This window comes from Emiliania huxleyi (genome assembly GCF_000372725.1).
Source record: "Emiliania huxleyi CCMP1516 unplaced genomic scaffold EMIHUscaffold_271, whole genome shotgun sequence".
Taxonomy (NCBI): domain Eukaryota; phylum Haptophyta; order Isochrysidales; family Noelaerhabdaceae; genus Emiliania; species Emiliania huxleyi.
Window position 1 is genome coordinate 2,501 of NW_005200000.1, and position 21,196 is coordinate 23,696.

Consider the following 21,196-nt stretch of genomic DNA (forward strand, 5'->3'; position numbering starts at 1 on the left):
TGGTGGGACATAAAAGAGAGCGAGTACTTGGGCGAGTAGGCCGTGCGGTCGCCGCAGGCGATGAGAAATTTTGAGCTGGGGCTCCCGTTCACACTCGAGACTCGTGTCTGGCCTTTTCTCGGGGCCGCGCCTGCGGCGCGCCGTGGTTTCTTAGATTTTTGCGGAAATCTCTTGGTAGGGTTTCTTGCCGCGACGTTTTCTTAAGGTGGCAGTCGGGGTTTTGCGAGACGGGTGTCGTCCCGCAAGATGGCATCACGCTCGCACCTGCCGACCGCCGCCACGGCGGCGAGACGCCTTATCCGCCACCGCGGCGCCGGCCACAGGCCAGCGCTAGGCAGCTGCCGGCCACACTGGGCCGGATTTGCCGGTAACCGTCGCCGCACACTCCTACGTCCACGCCGCTGTGACGTCTGGCGACGAGGCGCCGGCCGCCAAGCTTCATGGCCAACGTGGTCGCTCGCTGGTCCTCTCGGCTCGGCCACGCGTCGGCCCAGCTCACACGAGCTCCAGACAGCCACCAGTCGCCACGCGCAAAGCGTACGGGTCGCCGGCTCCCTGTTGTGCTCTCACGCTGGCCGGCGTAAAACTGTACTGGCAGTTGTCATGCCGTACCCGTCGCGTTTCGAAAGGGAGCCCTCAATCGACGCGTCTACACGCACCGTGCCACCGCTCTCCACAACTGCTACCGTGGACATCAAGCTCCTCGACTCGATCTGCGGCTACGACGGCGCTCTAGCTGCTGGCTCTCGCGGGTGTCTGGCGACCCGCTCAGGCTTGCGAAACGGCCGGCCGCGGCGACGTGTTTCGAGCTCGCTGGCCTTCTCCGCGCGGCTGGGCCCGCCCCTAGTCGGGGCCGACCCGCCCAGTCACTGGGCAGCGCGTGCGCCGGCGTTCTGGACGACGGTGTGCCGATGCATCCGGGAGGCTCCGCGGGGCTGCTCTAGCAGCCTCGGGAGGGTCGAAAATCGAAGCCGGAGCGGCGGACCACGGAAGCTCCACGGACGGTGAGGCGGGCTGTGGTTGGCCCCCCCTGACCGGGCGAGGGAGTGGCGCCCCGGGAGTGCCGCTCCGGCGACGTCTGTGGCCTCCACGGTACCGTGACCGCGGTGCTCGCTCTCGCGGCCGTCTCACGACCCGCTCGAGACGAAAACCGGAGCGGACGGTGCGACGAACCGCGAGTGGGATGGTCTTCTCCGCGCGGCTGGGCCCGCCCCTAGTCGGGGCCGACCCGCCCAGTCACTGGGCAGCGCGTGCGCCGGCGTTCTGGACGACGGTGTGCCGATGCATCCGGGAGGCTCCGCGGGGCTGCTCTAGCGACTAGGTCCAGCCCTGGGTGAGCCGGGTTGTGACATTTGGCGATTCCGCGGCTTACTGGGTCCCTGAGCCGCTCCCCGTGTGCGATTATTGTGGCCCAGGCATGGTACTGATAGTAAACGGGTCAGAACCGGCCAAACACAGGCTACAGCCCCACACACGCGCCCGCCATAGCTCCTGGAGAGCATGCGCGAGTGACGCGCTACAAGCCGCGAGAGTGGCATCAGAGGCAGGAACGACGTGCTCTTGCTGCACCTTGCAGCTGCACCGAGTGTGCTCGCAGTGTATGCCACGGCCGCCGCCTGCGGCATTGCTCTCGTGCAGCTAAGGCGACGCAGGTCCATCAGCAGGGCTCATCCAATGCGAGCACACATTGTGCTTAGCCGCGGGCAGGTGGCAGTGCACAGCCGCACACCGGCTGTGGCGGCTCGAATGCCCCCGGCAGCAATGCTGGTCATTAACTTGCGTATTGGGGCCGCAGCAGGCTGCTGCTGTGGCAGCAGCAGCAGCCTGCTGCTGCCTGATTCAGTCAAGCCAGCGGTGCAGCGAGGCGTGCAGAATTCGCGCGGTTTGGTACCTCCTGAGGCTGAGCGCGTTCAGACTCGGTGACCGGAGTTGGATGGTCCGATGGAGCTCGGCGAGCTCCATCGGACCATCCATGGCCGGACGGCGGAGCGTGAGGTGGCGAGCGGAGAGATGTACCGCAAGACCAAAAAAACACGGATCTGACGCGATGTCCCAAAACGTCAGATCTGGCTCACCCAGGGCTGGACCTAGTCTAGCAGCCTCGGGAGGGTCGAAAATCGAAGCCGAAGCGGCGGACCACGGAAGCTCCACGGACGGTGAGGCGGGCTGTGGTTGGCCCCCCCTGACCGGGTGAGGGAGTGGCGCCCCGGGAGTGCCGCTCCGGCGACGTCTGTGGCCTCCATGGTACCGTGACCGCGCCGGCCTCGCTCGGGAGGCTCTTTCGGAGCCGTCGGCCTCCGAAACCGTCGCGTTGCTGCGCCTGGACGGCTTCGATGCTCGCCAAACCCGTCGGCACCGTTCATATACACATGAATTGTGAGTGAACGCGCATTTTTCTGGTATTTAACTGAAATGTGCCGAAATGTTAGTTTCGATCTAGTCCTCACGGACACAAAACAGAGGCCTCCTAGCACGGAGAAGCGACTAAGAGTCGCCGACGTGCGAGTTAAATGCCAGAAAAATGCGCCCGGAATCACAATTGATCCCGTCGACAAGGCGCCCCAATCGCGGAGGTTTGGCGCGGGCGTGGAGGCGAGCATCGACGCCTCGACGGTTGCTCTTCAGAGGCCGAAAACAGGCGCCTGAAAAAGGAGAGAACGCGAGACTGATCACGCGCGCGGAAAAGCCCGAGGGGCGAATCTAAAGTGCCGAGGCGCTTGCTAATCACCCCAGCTAGGGCCACGGAGGCGCTCGCGGCAGGTCTCCGCGCGCGCGCTGGCCGGTGGCAGCTGATCTCGGGCGGCGGGCGGCGGGAATGGGCTCGGGCGGCACCTTTTGCCCTCAAAAGTCGTTCGAGAGTACCGGGTCGCGGCGGGAACGCGCCCATCCGCTCGATGGGTGTCAGGAGTCGATCGCCTGCGCCAGGAGCGAGCACGGGAGTCGTCGCGATGGGAGTCGTAGCGGCGTGGCGCTCGGCTTCGAGAGAGCGACGTGGGCGCGGCGGCGCGGGCGGCCGGTGGGGCGCGTGAGGTCCGCACCTTCGCGACGGGCAGGCTCGATACGGCCGCTGGCCGGGGCGGCCGCTCGACCGGCCGCCGCGGTCGTTCCGGCGGCGGCGTCGGCGTCGGCGTCGCGAGCGAACTGGCTCGCATTCGACGAGCGACCCTCTTCACAGAACCCGGACTGCCACCTTAATGCCCGCAACCCACTGTAGACGGTGCCTGCGAAGGCCAAAATCCCCACTGGGCCGCGAGCAACCTTAAGATCCAGCAGCAGCAGCAGGAGCACAGCCGCAGCAGCCAACTCACAAACTCGAGGTTGGTGGATATGCTGAGCGCGTCTCGCCGCCTCGGCCGCCGCGCACCTCGCCGCCTCGTCTTCCACCGCCGCCCGGATGGCATCCTCCGGGCGGCGGACGACCCGCTTTTGGCGACGCGGGCGGCACAGCGCACAGCTGCGGACATAGAGGCAAACTGTCCACGCCCAAACTGCTCTTGGAGAGGCTTGATGAAGTAGGAGAACGAGCCCATTACGTACACAGCTGTTTTGGCAACGGAGCTTGCGTAGCCCACCCGTGACTGAAGCGATCCCACCTTGTACCTAAGAGGAGCAGGGCGGGGGGGATGGGAGAGTGTGGCACGGGGCGGTTGGGAGCGGAAGTGGGGCATTGAGGCCGAGGTGGAGAGGAACGTATGAAGCCGGAGGACGTATAAAACTACCGCCGCATACTCGCGGCCAGGCAGCCGGAGGACTGGGTTCGTCGCGTGCGGCGTGGATTTATTGGCGAGTGCGCTGACAAAGACGTCCAATGGCGACAACTTGTTGCCCGGCAGCCATTGTAGAATGCAGCCGAGAAAGCCGGCCGGCGCGGGGTCCGGCGCCTCGAAGGCCTCGTCGACGCAACGCATCAAGTGCTCCATGATCTGGCCTCCATAAAGCCTCCCGCCCCCCCCCAACCGCCCGGATGAGTATAGCGCAATCACGTTGGTGAAGAAGTACCACACGACAGCAGAGCGCGTGTGGTTGGCGGCGAGCTCGGTGATTATCTCGAGCGCTTTTGGCCAGAGTTGCGAGGGCCCGCTCTCGCGCACCGCGTGCACGTAGATGCACGACACCTGCCCCATGTACATCAGAGACCAGAACTTCGCATAGGTGAGGAGGTTGAGGCGCACCGGGAAACGGCGCGCCGCCGCCTCCGCGTCGGCGTTGGCGCGCTCGGTGGCGAGCTCTTGCTCGCGCTGCTTCCGGGAGCTGGTCGGCATTACAGTTCCGCCGGCAAAAGAATTCAACAATCCAGCTTGAAGGCGCGGGGTTCGACACAGGTACCAAAAGAGGCACAGCCTGCGACGGACCTTTAGAAGGCGCCGTCGTCCTCATAGAGGTGGGCACGATCGGGGGGACAGTCGAATCCGCGAGCACCGTAGTGCTCGCCGAAAAGACCATCCCCATAATCCCAACACCCCCGGCGACCCCCTCGCCGCTTGCCCCGCCAGCGGGCACTGCGCGACCCACCCCCGCGCCCTCGGCAAAAGAATTGAAGGGGCCGCTGTGTGCGGGGCGGGCCCCTCGTGGAGCACGTGGAGGGCCCGCGCGCCCCTCCCGAGAGTCACGGCGTCGGGCGGGCACTCTCGCCCGCCGCCCCGCCACCCTGAGGCGTCGGCGTGCAGCAGGCAGGGAGGACCCATACTGGGGACGCCCCCCTTCTGCCGCTCGCCACGCCAAGGGGATAAGGCATAGGATCCCATCTCTCTGAAGGGACTCCAATAGCCTCTAGCGCATCCCTTCGCACATACATGTCTGAGCGCGCACGAGCGTGCGCGGAGAGACATGTGCATGATAAATACACGCGTCCACACGCGTGTGAAGATGTTGTGACGTGAACACGTGCTATACGCGCCAGACGAGCGTACTTGAAAGCTCGCCCACGCTTCTTCGCTCTGGCGCGCCGCCCGCGCACACCCCTCGACAAGGGACGCCAAGCGAGGAACGGCACAGCTGCAAGCGCACGCTTGCACCCAAGCGAGAGACGCTCGCCGGGGAGACGGAGAACAATACCCGACGCATCGCAGTCGTAGCTCGTGTGCTCCCGCGGACGCGAGAGTGCAAAGGGACCGTACACGATTCACAGCCTCGCCTTGTGCACACACAGGCTGCCGCGAGATGACGCGAGATGACCCGAGATGACCCGAGATGACCCGAGATTAGGTTGCCGGGCGGATGATGGCGTACTCCGCGATGCGGCGCCGAGCGCACCGTCTTCTCTGCACAGCTGCCCCCGCCGCCGAGGCCTCCTCTGGCACGAGCGCGTGGAAGATTGGTCTCGCTGCTGTGGCGGGCGCGGGCACAGCTGGGGGCGCGGTCGCGGCCTACACGGTTTACCGGTACGCGGACGACGAGGAGTTTCGCCGGTGGATGCGCCGTGACCTGGCCGCGCCGTCGCGGTACGTTGAGGAGGTGATCGCCGACTACCTGCCTCGCAGCGCCCAGGCAATTCGCATCGCCGACGACCTCGAGAGCAGCGACGAGGAGGGCGGCGCGGGAGCCGTCCGCGCCGCGGGCCCGCCCGCGCCTCGGCCGCGCGCGCAGCAAGCCATTGCGCTCGGCGGCGCGCCCGCGGTGCCTCAGCTCGCCCCGGACGGGGGAGGCCAGCGCCTCTACTCCAAGCTCGCCGCACCCGGCGCCGCCGATGCGCCAGCCGCGCCAGCCGCACCGGCCGCGCCGGCAGCTGCGGCGCCCGCCGCGGACGCGCCCACACCCGCGCCGCCACCCTCGGCGGCGGCAGCGACGCCCGGCCTGCCCTTTGGCCCTTTTCCCGAGGACGACGACGAGCCGGACCCCGCCTCTGACGCCGCCTCTGCGCTGCCAGACCCGCTCGCCTGGCATACGCCGCGCGACGACGAGGCGCGCGTCTGGGCGTCGGCGGCGCCGCCGGCGGAGCCGACGCGGCTGGCGGTGCCCGCCGCCGCCGCTTCGCGCTTCGAGGCGGCGCTGGCTCGCTTCGAGGGCGAGTGCGCGGCGCTGCGGGGCGAGAGCGCGCCCGGGCCCGCCGCCGCGCCGCCGCCTGGCGTTGGTGCGCGCGCAGGGATGGCGCTCATCGAGCTGCCAGAGTCGTTTGCGACGGCGCCGGCCTCCTTGCGAGCTCAGGAGTGTTCATTCAGCGGTCATCAGTGGTCATCAGTCGACAGGCGCCGACCGCTTTCCACGAGCTCGCGAGCAGCGCCGCGGACGCCGACCCCGCCGCCGTGCGCTCGGCGTGAGACGGCCTTGCGCGCCTCCTGCGCCGCTCCCCGCCCCCTCATCTCCCGCGTTTGCGTGCGCAGGTGCGGCTGCAGTGGCTGCGGGTGCAAGAGGACTTCACTCGCGCCGAGGCGGAGGCGCTGCAGCCCCACAGGACGGCTCCGAGAAGCTTCCGAGAAGGTCCCACCGCCAGCAGGCGGAGGCGCTCAAGCCGCGGGCGGACGCGATGCGCGAGCGAGCGCGCCGAGGCGAGAGGGACGCGCCGAGGCGAGAGGGACGCGCCAGCCCCAGAGACGCGGGGCGGTGGGCGTTGAGCGATAGGCGACGGCGGCGGGCTGGCGCTCGAGGAGATGAGCCTCCGGCTGCGGCAGCTGTCGATGCGGCTCGCGTCGCTCAAGGAGGAGAAGCGGCTCGTCAAGAGGGGGCTGCTCTGACGGCAGCTAAACGGGCCTCAAAGCGTGGTGGGCGGACGCCCCTTTCGGCTCCGCACCATTGTTCAGCAGATCGTCCAACGGCGTCTCCGGTGTCGTGAGAGAGAGTAGGTTCGTAAAATTCTTTTTCCAAGCGTGATCCGTGAATCGTCCTGTGCGCCCTCGCGCGCGAATAAATTCTTTTTTCGCACGACACGGGACTGGGACCTGTGTGGAGATACTGCAGAAAGAGGCGAGGGCGCGCAAGGAGGAGGAGAACGACATCGTGGTCCGTCCGTGGCTCGGAGGGAGACTTCAAGACAGGAAGAGGGAAGGAGCGGGGCAACTGGGAATGTCAGAGCCCCTGAGCTGTGAAGAGAGGGGAGGATTTTGCGCTGTCAGAACGTTGTCAGAACACTGTCAGAACACTGTCAGAACGCTGTCAGAACGCTGTCAGAACGGCCAGGTCTCTGTCAGAACATCTGCGGGAGCTCCACAAACCAGGTTGCCTGTCCGCATCTGTGTCGAGCATGTCTGACGGGAGAGAGAGCGACTCATCCCCGGTCCTGGGGGCGACTCATTCATTTCATTCATTCATGCATGCATTCATGCATTCCTTCATTCCCGTCCCTCCCTGGCATGCATTCATGCATTCCTTCATTCGCGGGGGCGGCCGCTTCTCGGCCGGGGCGGCCAGCTTCTCGGCCGGGACGGCCAGCTTCTCGGCCGGGACGGCCAGCTTCTCGGCCGGGACGGCCAGCTTCTCGATCGTCATCTGAGCCCACAGAGCTAGGATCAGACAAGTGCAGACGTTGGAGGGGGGGGGGGGGGGCTCGAGGGCGGAGATAGCAGGCGACTGCGCGGCAAGGCTAGAAGGCGCGCACACCTCGAACGCCGGCTGCATCTTTTCAGCCGCGACGTACGACGCCTTGAGCGCTGGTGATGGGGCCAGCGCATGTGTGGCGAGGGTGCCCACAAACGCTCCGCCTGCAACGGATTAGTACGAATTGTGTACAAGGGGCAAGCGGCGGGAATAGGGCCGAATGGTTTTGCGCACCAAAAGCGGCGGTGACGACGAGAAGCGTCTTCATGGCGCCGCTCTGGTTCGTATCCATCATGGCTACCTGTGGGCGCGCGTGAACCCGTAGAAGCAGGCGCGCGTGAGAGCAGCAGGCGCGCGCGAGAGCAGGCGCACGATACCCTATTGAGGGCGACGATTTCGCCCGTCCCGATTTTCGGCGACTAGTTTACGCGGAGAGAGAGAGAGCTAAAAGTACGCGGATGTCAGCGAGGACCAACCGAACGCTTGTGGATGAGAACGAATAGGCTGAGAACTTCCCGTCAGGATTTGACCCCTCTCTTGGATTTTTTTCGGAAAGTTCTCAGTCGTTCTTCACACGGCAATCGCAGAGCAGGTTGTGAATGAGCTTGCCTGTGGCGGGGGTGGGCGGGTGCACGGAGCTAAGTGCCTCGCCACTCTCGCAGGAGTCGCTTAGGCGGCTCCCGTGGTGTACCTGTGTTAGTGCCAGTGCGAGCCAGTCCCGTGCCCAGTGTTGTGCGAGGGAGCTTTGTTGTAAAATTCTTTTTAGTTTTTTGACGGCCGTTCTGAGATTGGACCTTCTATGTTTCTTTTGGGGGTGACGCGGGGGTGGCCAGTGGCTGAGGGGCTGGTTGCTGATGGCAAAGCACAAGCATTGGTATCAGGGGCGAGGCGTGCCGGAGGTGGAGCTGCTCGAGGACATGTCGCAGGACATGTCCGCGACATGTCCGAGACATGTCACATAGGCGTGCCGGAGGTGGACTTGCTCGAGGCGCGCCCGTGCGCCGACATCGCCGCCGCCAGCGACAGGCCCGCGCTCGCGGTGGCGCACAACAACCTCACGTGCGGCATCACAACCTTCCAGGCGCAGCCTCGCGCATCGCAGCCAGAGCCCCGCAGCAGCAGCCAGAAGAGCCCCGCGCCACGCCGCCGCCCAGGCGCCGCCGCCCCCCCGGGTCTCACGCCCACGCAATTTGGGGCAGGTTGCGCCACGCCTGCCGGGCCGGCTCCGTCCGAACCACGGCTCCTTCCCGTCGGCGCGCCGGCCTTGGTACCCCAACCTGACTTTCGGCCGCCGCTCCGAGATCGACGCCCTCTGGTATGGAGGGGAGCCGACTAAAGAAGGGACTTTTCGCCTTGGCGGCGTGCGCCTGTTAGTGCCAGTGCGCGCCAGTCCCGTGCCTACTCGTGCGGGGCGGCGTAAAATTCTTTTTTCGGTGAGAGAGGAGGGCTATGCGTGTGCTCGGCCTTCCCTTCTCTCCGCGCGCCCCGCCGCCACGCTGCAGCAGCGTGAGCTCGCCCAACGAGGCCTCTCCGTGGGACGCGCTCACATCCTTCAACACAGGCACCTGGCGCGGACGAGCACTCGTCTACGATCGGTGCCACAACACTTCAGAGAGCCACCACCACCGCCTTCGCCTCCTCCTCCTCTCACCGACGGCCTCGCCTCCGCCGCACCTGCCGCAGGTCCGACCTCTTCTCCTGCGCGCCGCCGGTGGACCTCTCCTTCACTCACACGGTCAGCGAGAGCGGCGCCCTCGAGCTCGCCACGGCGACGCAGATTGACTCCTCCGCCGCGCCCGTCCTCCACGGGGTGCAAGCCTCGGCGTCCCTCGACGTCGATCTCGACGGCAGCTTCTCGGACGAGCACCCGGACGGCCTGCTGCACGCAGACGCGCTCATCGCCGCGGCGGGTGGCGACGGAGGTGCGGACGACGGCAGGCTCGTGCTCGAGCACTCCCTCGCCGCCTCTGACGGCGAGCGGTGGCGCTGCCTGCTCGTCTACGGCTGCGACGACGTCGGAGGCGCGGGCGGAGGCGCGGGCGGAGGCGCGGGCGAAGGCGAGGGCGAGGGCGAGGGCGAGGGCGGCGAGGCCGAGCTGCAGCACTTGCTTCTGCTGGTCGAGCGGCGCGTGGAGCCGTCTGCGCCGCCGCCGCCGCCCGCGCCGCTGTCCTCGCTGAGCCTGCCCGACCTGGAGGGGAGTTGGGCGGGGGACGCGTGCGCGCGAGCGCCCAAGGACGCGGCCCCGTCTGCTGCGGCGCCGGCACGCGGCGCAGTGCGGGAGAGAGGCGCCATGACCTGTCCTGGAGGAGAAGGACGTGTCTCCCATAGGGCGCGCTCCGCCTCTTCGGCCACTGCTCCACGAACGTGTACAATGTCGTGCTCAAGTACGGCACGCGGCCGCTCTGGGACGGAGGGACGGCGGTGTCGCGCAGGCTGCAGTGCACCTCGTTCGCGGGCGAGGTGATGGAGCCGCTCTCCTCGTCGGGCACGCTCGCGCCGCTGGGGGGCGGGGGGGAGGAGGGCGGGGGGGAGGAAGGCAGGGAGGATGGGTCTGCCACGTCGCCTCCGCCGCTCGCCGCGCGCAGCGTCGCCTTTGGCGGCGACGGGGCGCCGGCGATGGTGCTGCTGCCGGGCGGCGCGCACGCCCTCGCGCCTCTCCGGCTCAGCCGCCGTCGCCCCTTCGCGACCGAGTTCGCCCTCGTGCTCGAGCCGGGCGAGTCCTTTGGCTGGGAGTCGTACCGGCTGCAGGAGGCGCTCGACGGGGACGCGCCGCCCACGGTGCCCGCCTCGACTCCGGGCGTCTCGCGCGGCGTCTTCCCGACCGTCGACGCCGCCGCCGTCAACCGAGGCGTCTCTCCCGGCAGCGGCGTGCCGCGCCTCGCGCGGGTGCAACGTCTCTACGCGGGGCGCGGCCAGTTCGTGAGCGGCACGACCTCACTGCTGTCCGCCATCGATCGCTGAATTGACGCCCTCGCGCTCGTGCTGCACTGGGGTGTGAGACTCTCGCACAGGGTCAGGGAGCGCGCCGCAAGCCCCCCAACCCCTCCCCGTACTACGGACTACGCGGCGCCCGTACGACCCTTCCTGCTTCCAGTTGCACTTTTGGTACACCCACAAAACTCTGGACACCGCCTCTCGGTCGCTTTCCGGTCTCGCATCTCTCTCTCTTACTCGATTAGAGGGCCGTAGTCGTACTTTCGGTACCACGCGAGAGATGCTATGGGGACTTGTGTGTCCGTAGTCCCTGGAGCTTTTGGTGTGCACAAAGTGTCGTAGGCTTGGTTTGCAACTTTCAGCCCTTACCGGCGCCGCCTCGACCGCCGCCCTTGCCGCCCTTGCCGCCCTTGGCCTTGCTACCCTTGCTACCCTTGCCGCCCTTGCCCCGCCCCCGCCCCCTGCCGCCCGCCTCCTCAAACTCGCACAGCGCCTGCAGCAGCTCGTCGCTGCGGAGGCAGCCGGTGTGCGCCGTGCCGCCCCCCTCAATCGGCGAGTAGTCGCGGTGGAACTCGACGTGCAGAAAGCGGCAGCCGACCACGCCGTCGCCGCCGCGCGCAGCATCGCAGCCGCACGGAGCGCCGACGCGCAGCGAGTGGATGAAGGGCGGCAGGCGGTAGGCGAAGGAGGCGCGGGTCGAGACGAGCCGCCACTCGGGCCCTCCTCGCGGGTCGAGCAGGAGCGCGCCTCCCTCCCGGCCGGACACGGGGCACGCGCAAGCGACGAGCGGCGCCACGGCAGGGTGAGACTCGCCGTGAGGAGAGCCGCTCGCGTACACGGCAGCGAACGTCTCGGCGGAGGCGTCGACGTCGGCGCCGGTGGATGCAATCCCCGCCGCCCCGTCGTCGAGGCTGTCGTCGAAGCAGGACGGGCAGAGGGGGTAGGCGCGGCTGGGCGGTGCGCGCGGCGAGAAGAGGCAGAGCTCGAAGCCGCAAGCAGGGCAAATGCGGCCGGAGTGGGGCTTGACGCTGCCTCCCGCTGGCAAGCTCCAGAGGCGGCCGCTCGACGGGTGGAAGAGCTGCGGCGTCGCGCCTATTCTCGGAGCTATCACGCGGTGGCGAGGCGCGAGCGGCTACGTGCGGGCAGGGTCAGCAGGGTGGGGCCGCCCGGGAGCAGGAGGAGAGGGCGGCCGCTCGCGTCAGCGGTGAAGGGGCGGAGCGGTTGGGCGGCGGCGTCCCCACGCTCGCCCCGCCCTCCCCCTCCCCCCCCTCCCTTCCCCCCGGGTAGAGGCGGCCCGAAGGCGGCCTCGAAGGCTTCATCGAGATGGCTCACCTGGCGAGGGCGTGCCACGTGTCAATCTCGGGTGATCTTCTCCAGTAATCTCGGGTAATCTCACCTGGCGAGGGCGTGCCGCGTGTCAATCTCGGGTGATCTTCTCCAGTAATCTCGGGTAATCTCACCTGGCGAGGGCGTGCCACGTGTCAATCTCGGGTGATCTTGTCCAGTAATCTCGGGTAATCTCACCTGGCGAGGGCGTGCCGCGTGCGCGTGTGGTGCAAGGAGGGGGCGGCGCAAAGGGGCGGCGGCGGCGCGCGCCGACTGGGTGAAGAATGCAAACTTGCGGCGGAACTCGCCCAAGCAGTGGCGCAGCACGTCGGCGCGGGACGCCTGGTGAGATTACCCGAGATAACCCGAGATTACCCGCGGGACCCTGGTGCGAGGCGCGGGGCCGTGACGGCAGTAGCTACGGCCTCCGTCTCTCCTCTCCTCTCTCGCGCCTCGCCGCTCGCCACTCGCCGCAGCTGCGCCTCGACGTGCGACCGCACCTGCTCCCACCTCCCGCCCCATCAGCCCTCTTCGCCGGTGGGGAAAGGCGGCGCCTCGGAGCGAGAGGCGGCCAGCGGCGCGACAAGCTCCGGGTCGATGGCAGCGCACCCCTCGACGAGCGCACGGCCGAGAGGCGTCGGCTCGAAGGCTCGAGGCCCTCCCCCTCCCGCTCCCGCTCCCGCCCCGCGCCGCGCCGCGCCGCCCTTGCCTTGGCCCCTGCCGCCGCCTCCGCCGCAACCGCCATCGCCGCCGTCGCCGCCGCCACCGTCGCCGCCGCGCTCGCCCCTGCCGACGAGCTGGACATACCTCCGCGCCTCGATCGCCTTGATGTGGCCGGCGATCGAGGCGTCGGTCCCCACGCCCGCCGCCTCCATCGCCCCAATCAGCTCCGCCTCGCTCAGCGGCGGCGGCGGAGCGGTCTCACCCTCTCGCAAAACCGCCACCCGCACCCGCAACGCCTCCCCGCTCCGCAGCGGCGGCAACGACACCTCTGCCGGCCGGCGGTGCGGCATCGCCTCGTACCACCCCGCCTCCTCCACCGCCAGGCCGCTGCTCGTGAACTCCTCGCCGGCGACGCCGAAGCGCGCGCGAGTCAGCCGGACGCGGGCGGCGCAGCCGAGGGCGGCGAGGAAGGTCTGCGTCACCTACTCGCGGCCAGCCTGCCCTCGCCAGGACCGCCCACCACGGCAGCTCCACCGGCGGCGGGGTAGAGGTGCGGTGCGGCGCCATCTCGTACATCCGCCACCGCACGCCGCCGCCAACCTCGTCCGGCCCGGCGGCCCTCGCGGGGGTGATGGGCGGGTGGTCGCCTGCGTCCTTGCCCCGCGCGCCTGCGCAGAGTGGGCCCCTCCCCGCACCTAGTCTCGAGTCAATCTCGGGTGATCTCGGGTGATCGCGGTAGCCTTTGCAGAGTGGGCCCCTCCCCGCACCGAGCTCGACCAGCCGCGACGCAGTCTCGCTCCAGGCGGGGTGCGCCGCCAGCTCCTCGAGCGGCGTCAGAAAGTCGAAGCCGGGCGGGAAGCCGGACGACTCGGTGCGGGGGTAGGAGAGGAAGCCGCGCAAGTACAGCTCCTCCGCCAGCTGCATCGCCGAGTAGGCGCCCAGCCCGAGTCGCGACGAGGCGAGCCTGCGCCGCAACCCACCGCCCAAGTCAATTAGTAGTTAATTAGTAGTTAATTAGGCGAGCCTGCGCCGCAACCCACCGCCCAAGTTAATTAGTAGTTAATTAGTAGTTAATTAGGCGAGCCTGCGCCGCAACCCACCGCCCAAGCTCAACCTCGGCTCCACCTCGGCTCTACCTCGGGCTCTACCAATCTCTAGAGCGGGCGAGAGGAGCCTCATCAGAGCGACCGTGTTGAGCGGCGACGGAGGCCTCCGGTCCTCCCTTTCCTCGCCGACGCCGAGCACGCTCGCGCCGTCGCCGTCGTCCGCCGCCGCGCGGACTCGCTGCAGCAGCATCAGAGCGATCCGCCGGTCGAAGAGACGCCCCCGCGACCACTCTGGCCGCAGCGAGGCCCCGCCCGCCCCGCCGTCGCTCTCTCCGCCGCCCGCCCCGCACGCGTCGTCTGTGCCGCCCACCGCCTCTGGTGGCGCGAGCTCGACCTCGACCGCCCAGGGTTAGGGTTAGGGTTAGGGTTAGGGTTAGGGTTAGGGGCGCGAGCTCGACCTCGACCGCCCAGGGTTAGGGTTAGGGTTAGGGTTAGGGTTAGGGTTAGGGTTAGGGGCGCGAGCTCGACCTCGACCGCCCAGGGTTAGGGTTAGGGTTAGGGTTAGGGGCGCGAGCTCGACCTCGACCGCCCAGGGTTAGGGTTAGGGTTAGGGTTAGGGTTAGGGGCGCGAGCTCGACCTCCACTGCCCAGTGCGGGTGCGGCGTGAAGCTGCGCCGCTCGTGGTCGCGCCGCACCACGAAGCCAAGCGCGGGCGTCTGGCAAGGCCCGTACGAGACGAGGCAGCCGCGGAGGGCGCCTGAGCTGCAGGCCCGACGGTGTGGGCCGGACCGCCAACCAGAGAGGGCAGGGGAGGCGGTGGCTGCCGAATCGGCCGGCGAGCCGGCGGGTGAGGTAGCGGGTCCACGCCACGCCGAGCCGCAAGTCGAGCTCCTGCCTCGCGTCCACCGCAGCAGCCAGCCGCACGTCCGGCTCTCCGAGCGTCTTCAGCGCGCCCAGCAGCGCTGCAGGCGAGACCGCGGAGAAGCGGGCGCGGAGGACGGACTTGCGTGAAGAGAAGAGGTGAGGCTCGCAGACGTGCGCAACCTCGAACGCAATCGACTCGCCCTCCGCGTCCGCGTCCAGCCACAGCACGAGCTCGGCCGCGCCTCTCGCCACCGCAGAGAGGTGGCCGACCACGCCCGCGCTGCAAGGGCTCTTCAGGGTCGGAGCCGCGAAGCAGCCCTCCGGGTCAGCGTCCCAAGAGTCAAGCGGCCCGGGCGCAAAGTCGAGCGCGAAGACGTGACCTCGCACGGACGTGACGCGGTGGCGGCGGAGCGAAGGAGCAGCGTTTCCGAGAGGCAGCCGAGCAGTGAACTCGTGCGTCGGAAGCGCTCCGTCGACCGAGCGGAAGCGCTGACCGCCCGAGAGCGCGGTTGCGATGGCGAGCGCCACGGACGGCTTCTCCGCGACGTGTAGCACGACGAAAGAGGTCGAGGGCTCACCACTGGCGTCGGCGGCCATACAGACAACTATCTAGCTAGCCCGTGTAGCACGACGAGAGAGGTCGAGGGCTCACCACTGGCGTCGGCGGCCATAGACAACTCAACTATCTACGACACCCATGCTGAGAAAAAGGAGAAAACCGCGACCATTTGTTTGTATGTGGCTCTTACGTGCATTCCCGGAGGAGGACTGCTGACAGGGTTTGCGATGAGGAGTGACCCGAAGGGTTTCTCGGGGTTAGTATAATATAAAGAAAAAGAGCCGGGGAAAAAGAAAAAGATTTCCGCAAAAATGATTCCTCTTTAGGTATTTGTGATCTGTGATCTGTGAGGGTCCGCCCGCAGGCGCATTTTGTATACCGAGGCGGTGCCCGGTGCCGAGCGCAGGCAGAGCCCACAGGTCGGACCTTAAGACAGCATTGTAGATCCCTGGGCGAGGGTGGTGGCGTCCCCGTCGCACGGGTCAGGGCTGAAGGCGGGGGAGACCAACCTCCCGATCTCTCCGGCGTCCCGGTATTTGTTGTAGAGATCCCTTTGCGTTTCTAAGTCTTAAGGTTCCCCATGTCATGGCGGCCATGCCAGTTTCGCTTTCGGGGGGCAAACCGCCCTGCCCGGCACCTAGGAAGGACCCCAGGTAAGGCCCAGGTGTGGCCTAGGGCATCAGAAGGGACCAAGAGGAGTCCAGTCTGAGCCATAGAGCCCATGTCTCGTTCGCGGTGAAGGTGACGAAGAACTCGGGGACGCCGTACATCTGCGCCATCGCGATGTCCGATGAGCTCTGACTAACACGTTAGTCAACGCGTACAACTCGCCGATCTCCCCGCTGACCACCGCGACCCCCTTGGCAGCCACAAGCCCACTCGCCAGCCCTGACCAGTGAGCCCTCGCTGCTGGAGGATGCGGCGCTCGCGCTTCTGGAAGGTGTGAAGATAGCTGTGAAGTGATGCGATCTGCTTTGACTTCAGGCATTGTTCTATGCCGCAATTTCATGTGAACGCCGTCGTGAACAATTGATAAAAATGTGGCTGTGAACAAGAGAGAAGGTCAACAAGCGTGAATGTGACTGCTTTGGGACGCGGACCGACACACACACACACGGCATTTTTCGGACTGCCAGCGCCCTGAGTGCGCACCTCGACTCGGGCAGCACACACTCGCCTGTCGGGAGCGGCACAGACCATGGGTTCTATGCTTCGCAGCTCCGCCACGGCAGCGTACCTCGTGCTGGCCGCCCTCTTCTTCTCCGCGGCCGCGTTTGCCAACCTCAACGACCCCGACCCGCTGTGGTGGGTGGTGGCCTACGTTGGCGGCGGCGTGGCGCTGCCCGCTGCGCATGCGCTCGAGAGCCGCCCTGCCCGACGCCGCCAGCTGCTCGGCGCCGCGGCCGCGCTCGCCGCGGCCCTCGGAGTGGTGATATCCGTATTCTCTGGCCGGCTGTGGCCGCGGCTCGACTTTGGGCTGCCGCTGGGTGCGCTCGCGTGGTCGGCGCTCGAGGAGGAGGAGGGGCGCGAGGCGGTCGGCCTGACGCTGCTGCTGCTGCACGTGCTGCTCGTGGCGTCGCTGCTGCTGCCCGAGGGCGAGGGCGGCGGCCGCAGCAGCCTCGTTTCGGCCGGCGCCATGCTGGCCCTGGGCGGGGCGGTGGTGGCTGCCATCGGCGCGTGGGTCTTTGCTCGGCCGGACATGATCGCCAAGCAAGGCGTGGCGCACTGCGAGGGCGCGTTTGGCGGGCTGTCCCAGCTGCTGGGCTTCTGATGAGGGTGTGCGGCCAGCGGCCAGCGCCAGCGGTGCTGGCGTTGCGGCAAACTCGAGGGCGGCGCCGCGTCGGTACGAGATCTCGCTCATGTCTATGACCATCAGTTGTGAACTTTGCAAGAACGCTGAAAAATGTTGTGCGGCGTACCTTAAGGTATGTAGACCTATGGTGCATGTGTTGTACTGTACTGTGTTGACCTTCCCCAGGCCCCAGGCCCCACCCACGCCCACGCCCCGCACCCGCACCCACCCACCCACGGCCACGGCGCCCACGCCCCACCCACCCACCCACCCACCCACCACCACGCCCCCAGCGATGGGGCACGCGCACGGTCCTCCTCACTGATCTCGATGCCTGCTGATGCCGAGAAGCGAGATCGGGCCGAGATCGGGCCGAGATCGCGCTGCCTGCACACGGAAACCGCACGTTCTTCTAAAGTCTCGCGTCTCGCGCCGCTCGGCAGCGAGCTCGCTGCCCCACCCCTACTCGCCGCCCTCGGCGGTTGTGGCCTCCTGGTCCTTCATCAGCTTGCCCACCAGCCCGTCCATGTCGCCGGAGTTCTCCGCCTTGCCGCGCTTGCGCAGGTGCGTCGTCGCCTTGATGGAGGGGTCGACGGCTATGCAGCCCCACGCCACGCCACACAGGAACGTCGCCTCTGACACTGCTGTTGTGCTAGGGGGGCACAGCGAGAGTGCTCGCCTCCCCAGGCATCGTTTCGGAACAAAAGAAAAGCACCTCCAAGTAAAACGCGCGTCCTTCCAACTATTGCAATAGTCGGCGTGGAACAACGATGTGTGTATGCATGTAATATGCGTCGACGCCGAGCGCTGGCGGCGCCGCCACCGCCCAGCAACGCCACCCCCTCCTGTGATCTCGACTGCGGCCTGGGCCGGCTCCGCGTCGAGTACGGTGGCTGGCCGGCCTGCGAGGCCTGCCCACGCACGTCGCCGGGCTGCGCCGCGGTCGTCATCGACAGGTGAGCAACAATAGCAGTGGCTTGTGTGAGCAGCTGAGATGCTCTCAGAGCTGGTGACCCCCGAGCAAGTTGGGCTGATCGCCGCCAGCCATGTTCGGGCCCGAGATCCCTGTTGGAGCCCCGTGGGCAGGCGGGCACCGCTCAAACGCCACCCTCCCTCAGGCACGTCGAGAAGAACGGCGGCTCCACGTTCCGCTCGTTGCTCGAGCAGAATTCGCGGCACGGCCGCTGCGTCCGCGGCGGCAACCCCAGGCCGTGGGATGTAGCGGAGGTCAGCGACGCTCTGCGGCGCGGGCAGCGGGTCTGTGCCGAGGTGGCGAGGGCAGAGGGTTGGGGGCAGAAGAGAGGAGGAGGGGAGTGACGCCCGTCTCTCTCGTCGCCTCAGGCACACGGGGAGGTCGGCTACCTCTTTTGGTCGCGCGACGTGCCTCGCCTGCGCGCACTCGGCGTCAGTGCAGGTGGCTGCTCTGGCGTCAAGGTGTTCCTGCGCGTGCGTGAGCCCTTTGCGTGGTACGTCTCTTGGTTCCGTTGGGAGGCGGGCTACCGCGGCCTCGTGCGGCTCAACGAGAGCACGGTGCCCGCCAACCTGCAGGCGCGCGCGTGGCTAGCCAGCCGCACTCGTACTCTGGAACCGTGTGGAAGCAGCGCTGGCCTTTGAATCGCGCTGGGGGCGTCCGACAGGCGGGCGCGATGGAGCACCCTGCTGAGACTCTCCTCCCAATTCAGGCGCGGAAGCTGCTCATTGGCGCGCTCGCCGTCACCTGGCCCCGCGGGCTGGCGGGGCTGCCCCGGATGCAGCTCATCGTCGGGCCCAAGCGCTACCTCGCGGAGCCGCCCTCTGGTGCGCTCTCTGCCGAGGAGAGGCGGCGCCTCGAGCTCGCCCTGGCCTCGGCAGACGCTCGCCCGCCGGGGCTCTCCCGCGCCACGAAGCCCCCGAGCCGCATGCGCCTTTGGCGGCAGGCGGATCTCGTCGGCCCCACCGAGCGGATGGCCGAATTTGCGGTTCTCGCGGCGCGGCTGGCCGGCGGGTGTGGGCCACGCATCACCAGAGGCATGCCGGTGGTGAGGCGCCGTCCACACATCCTCGCGTGACACAAACAGGTGGCTCAGCTCCACCTTCGCGACGCAAAACACATTTGCACGACTCGCGGAGCTCAGCGAGCCGGGCGAGGGCGAGGGCGAGGGCCGCTATCGCTGCCGCGGGCGCAAGGTGAAGGGCGAGTGGGTGGGCGTCGAGTACTGCCGCACCCCGACGGCGAGCCAGGCGCGGTCCGGGGGAGAGGCTGCCGAGATGCCGGCGAGGGATGACGAGGGCGTGGACCGGGTGACCCGCCCCTCCTCCCAAACCCCACCCCCGCCCCTCAGCTCTGCGGCGAGGACGACCCGGCGCTGCCCGCGTGCCGCGCCATGGTCCGCCGAATCGCTGCCGACGATCACTGGTTGCACGACGCCGCCGTCGCCCGCTTCGAGGCGACGCTGGCCGCGCACGAGGGGGGTGACTTTCGGCGCGAGGTGGCCGCGCAACGCGACAACGCCGCGGCGCTCGAGCGGCGCGAGTGCCACGCCCACCCGCCGTGCCGGAGGGCGGCGGCCGCCCGCGGCGCGGTGCGCTCACCGCGGTGCTCGGCGGGCCGCGCAAATGCCAACCCGCACGTCAACCCGAGGATCGGCGCGCAGCTGGCCGCGTGCAGGCTCGAGGCGTGAGTCACGCCGCGAATTCTTTTCTCCTAAGTTAGTGCCAGTGCGCGCCAGTCCCGTGCCCAGCACAGGGTAAAATTCTTCTTCTCAGGAGCGCGGTGCAGCGCAGGGCTGGCGAGTTGAGGCCCCGCCCACCCAGGGTACCTAGGTACCCTCTCCGAGGACCCGTTGGGGCTCTGCTCCAAGAGAGCGTGGTGTGCCTCGCAGAGCGTGCGTGTGCCTCGCCAGAGCGCAGGGCCAGTGCGCGCGCCGCGTCGTCACGCCCGTCGGAGAGGGCTCATACCTGCAGCTCGAAGGAGTCCTCTCCGACGATGGGGCCTGCAGCGCCCGCTGACGGCGGCGCTGCTGCCGACCGTGCTGAGCCCGGTCCCTCGCGCGGCCGCGAGCGGCTGCCGGAGGCTGGCTATCTCATCTTTGGCGACTCGTTCAGCCGCATCTTTAGCCTCGTCCGCCACGTCGAGATTGGCATCAAGCCGTACAAGGGCGGCAGTGCCAAGGGGCTCACCAAGCCCGGCAACACAAACCGCGCGGACATCGCCAAGACGCTTGCGCAGCGGCCGGGCACTCACACGGCCGTCTTCGTCTTTGGGAGCGTCGATGTGCACATGTCGTACTACTATTGCAAGTACGGCCGCGAGCCGCCCGAGGAGATTGACCTCGAGGCAATCGCACGCGCCTACGTCGCCTTTGTCGCCGGTCTGCCCGGGCCGGCACAGAGGCTCGTCGTCGGCGCATACCCGTCCAGCCTGATCGAGGCGGAGAGCGTGCCGAAGAGCGTGGCCGCGTACGGCGTGCTGAGCGAGGCGCAGGCGGCGAGGGTGGACCTCGCCGACTGCTCGCTCGCGGCGCGGCAGGGCCGCACGCGCGCCTTCAACGCAGCCCTGCGCGCCGCCTGCGCGGAGCACGCTGCGGTCGACTTTGTCGACATTTGCGACGAGCTGCTCGACCCGGCGACGCTGCAGCTGCGGCCGGCCTACCTCGACATCTCGACTTGCAACATCCACGTCGTCTGGGAGACGACCATTCTGCTCTGGCTGCAGCGGCGCCGAGCGCGCGAGAGGACCGCCCTCGCCTCGGAGCCTTGTCGGAGCCTTGGCGCGGGCCCTTCCTGTAGGCTGCCGTGGCTGCGCGAGAGGACCGACTCGCGCTTCGAGAGCCGGATGAGGCGGAGCCTGAGCCGGTATCTGAGGGACAAGGAGCTCGAGATGGCGGCCAAGGGCATCGCGATCACCAGAGTCCACGAGAGCGAGGGAGGAGGCGGCGGCGGGTCCGGCGAGGGCAGCGGCGGCGGCGGCGAGGGCAGCGGTGGCGGCGAGGGCAGCGGCGGCGGCGAGGGCAGCGGCGGCGGCGAGGGCAGCGGCGGCGGCGAGGGCAGCGGCGCCGCCGCCGGCAAGGAGGGCGGTAGCAAGGAGAGCGGTGGCAAGGCTGGTGGTGGTAGCGATGAGGGTGGCGGCGAGGGCGAGGCGCGGGCGAGGGGACTATTGGCCCGCGGGCGAGGAGGTGGCGGCGAGGGGGGCGGCGGCGAGAACGGCGGCGAGGACGAGTGGGAGGTCGTCTCGAGGGCGGGCCGGAGAAAGGGGAGGAGCGGAGCGCCGCCGGGGTCAGCTCCTCACTCGGGCGGCTCTGCGACGATGGGCGCACAGAGGGGCGCCAGTGGGACATCATCTGGGTGGGGAAGCGGGGCGCATCGGGAATGGAGGAGACGAGACGGGCGATAGAGAGTTAGAGACTCATAGAGAGACACCCACCCACGTCATAAAGTTGTGTTATTTCTCGATATACTACAACAGGAGCGACTCGGGCGGCGCGTTCGAGTCTCCGTGCATTGATGAGACCAGTCTGAGCACAAGAGTCTGAGACGTGAGACGGGCGAAACGGCGCACGCGAC

General features: G+C 68.1%; 6 protein-coding genes across 6 annotated transcripts; 3 read left to right on the plus strand and 3 right to left on the minus strand.

Moving 5' to 3' along the window:
* Positions 1–7,120: 7,120 nt before the first annotated feature.
* On the minus strand, positions 7,121–7,765 carry EMIHUDRAFT_238458 (hypothetical protein; the record flags this gene model as incomplete). Its single annotated transcript, XM_005776797.1, has 3 exons — positions 7,121–7,156; positions 7,534–7,634; positions 7,705–7,765. 3 exons carry the CDS (start codon positions 7,763–7,765, stop codon positions 7,121–7,123), a joined length of 198 nt encoding a protein of 65 aa, XP_005776854.1.
* Positions 7,766–10,762: 2,997 nt separating this feature from the next.
* On the minus strand, positions 10,763–14,900 carry EMIHUDRAFT_74124 (hypothetical protein; the record flags this gene model as incomplete). Its single annotated transcript, XM_005776798.1, has 11 exons — positions 10,763–11,536; positions 11,929–12,072; positions 12,153–12,233; positions 12,315–12,379; positions 12,497–12,875; positions 12,928–13,061; positions 13,161–13,357; positions 13,494–13,507; positions 13,582–13,767; positions 14,078–14,201; positions 14,236–14,900. 11 exons carry the CDS (start codon positions 14,898–14,900, stop codon positions 10,763–10,765), a joined length of 2,763 nt encoding a protein of 920 aa, XP_005776855.1.
* Positions 14,901–14,989: 89 nt separating this feature from the next.
* EMIHUDRAFT_238461 (hypothetical protein) lies at positions 14,990–15,641 on the minus strand (the record flags this gene model as incomplete). Its single annotated transcript, XM_005776799.1, has 3 exons — positions 14,990–15,003; positions 15,242–15,288; positions 15,553–15,641. The coding sequence occupies 3 exons, from the start codon at positions 15,639–15,641 to the stop codon at positions 14,990–14,992; spliced, it is 150 nt and encodes a 49-aa protein (XP_005776856.1).
* Positions 15,642–15,961: 320 nt separating this feature from the next.
* On the plus strand, positions 15,962–16,829 carry EMIHUDRAFT_367667 (hypothetical protein). The gene has a single exon (XM_005776800.1). The coding sequence runs from the start codon at positions 16,070–16,072 to the stop codon at positions 16,631–16,633; it is 564 nt and encodes a 187-aa protein (XP_005776857.1). The 5' UTR covers positions 15,962–16,069; the 3' UTR covers positions 16,634–16,829.
* Positions 16,830–17,648: 819 nt separating this feature from the next.
* EMIHUDRAFT_238464 (hypothetical protein) lies at positions 17,649–19,314 on the plus strand (the record flags this gene model as incomplete). The annotated part of the gene is made up of 7 exons (XM_005776801.1): positions 17,649–17,663; positions 17,741–17,923; positions 17,996–18,184; positions 18,292–18,638; positions 18,712–18,934; positions 18,976–19,166; positions 19,302–19,314. The coding sequence occupies 7 exons, from the start codon at positions 17,649–17,651 to the stop codon at positions 19,312–19,314; spliced, it is 1,161 nt and encodes a 386-aa protein (XP_005776858.1).
* Positions 19,315–19,619: 305 nt separating this feature from the next.
* EMIHUDRAFT_238465 (hypothetical protein) lies at positions 19,620–21,165 on the plus strand (the record flags this gene model as incomplete). The annotated part of the gene is made up of 2 exons (XM_005776802.1): positions 19,620–20,543; positions 21,070–21,165. 2 exons carry the CDS (start codon positions 19,620–19,622, stop codon positions 21,163–21,165), a joined length of 1,020 nt encoding a protein of 339 aa, XP_005776859.1.
* Positions 21,166–21,196: the final 31 nt, after the last annotated feature.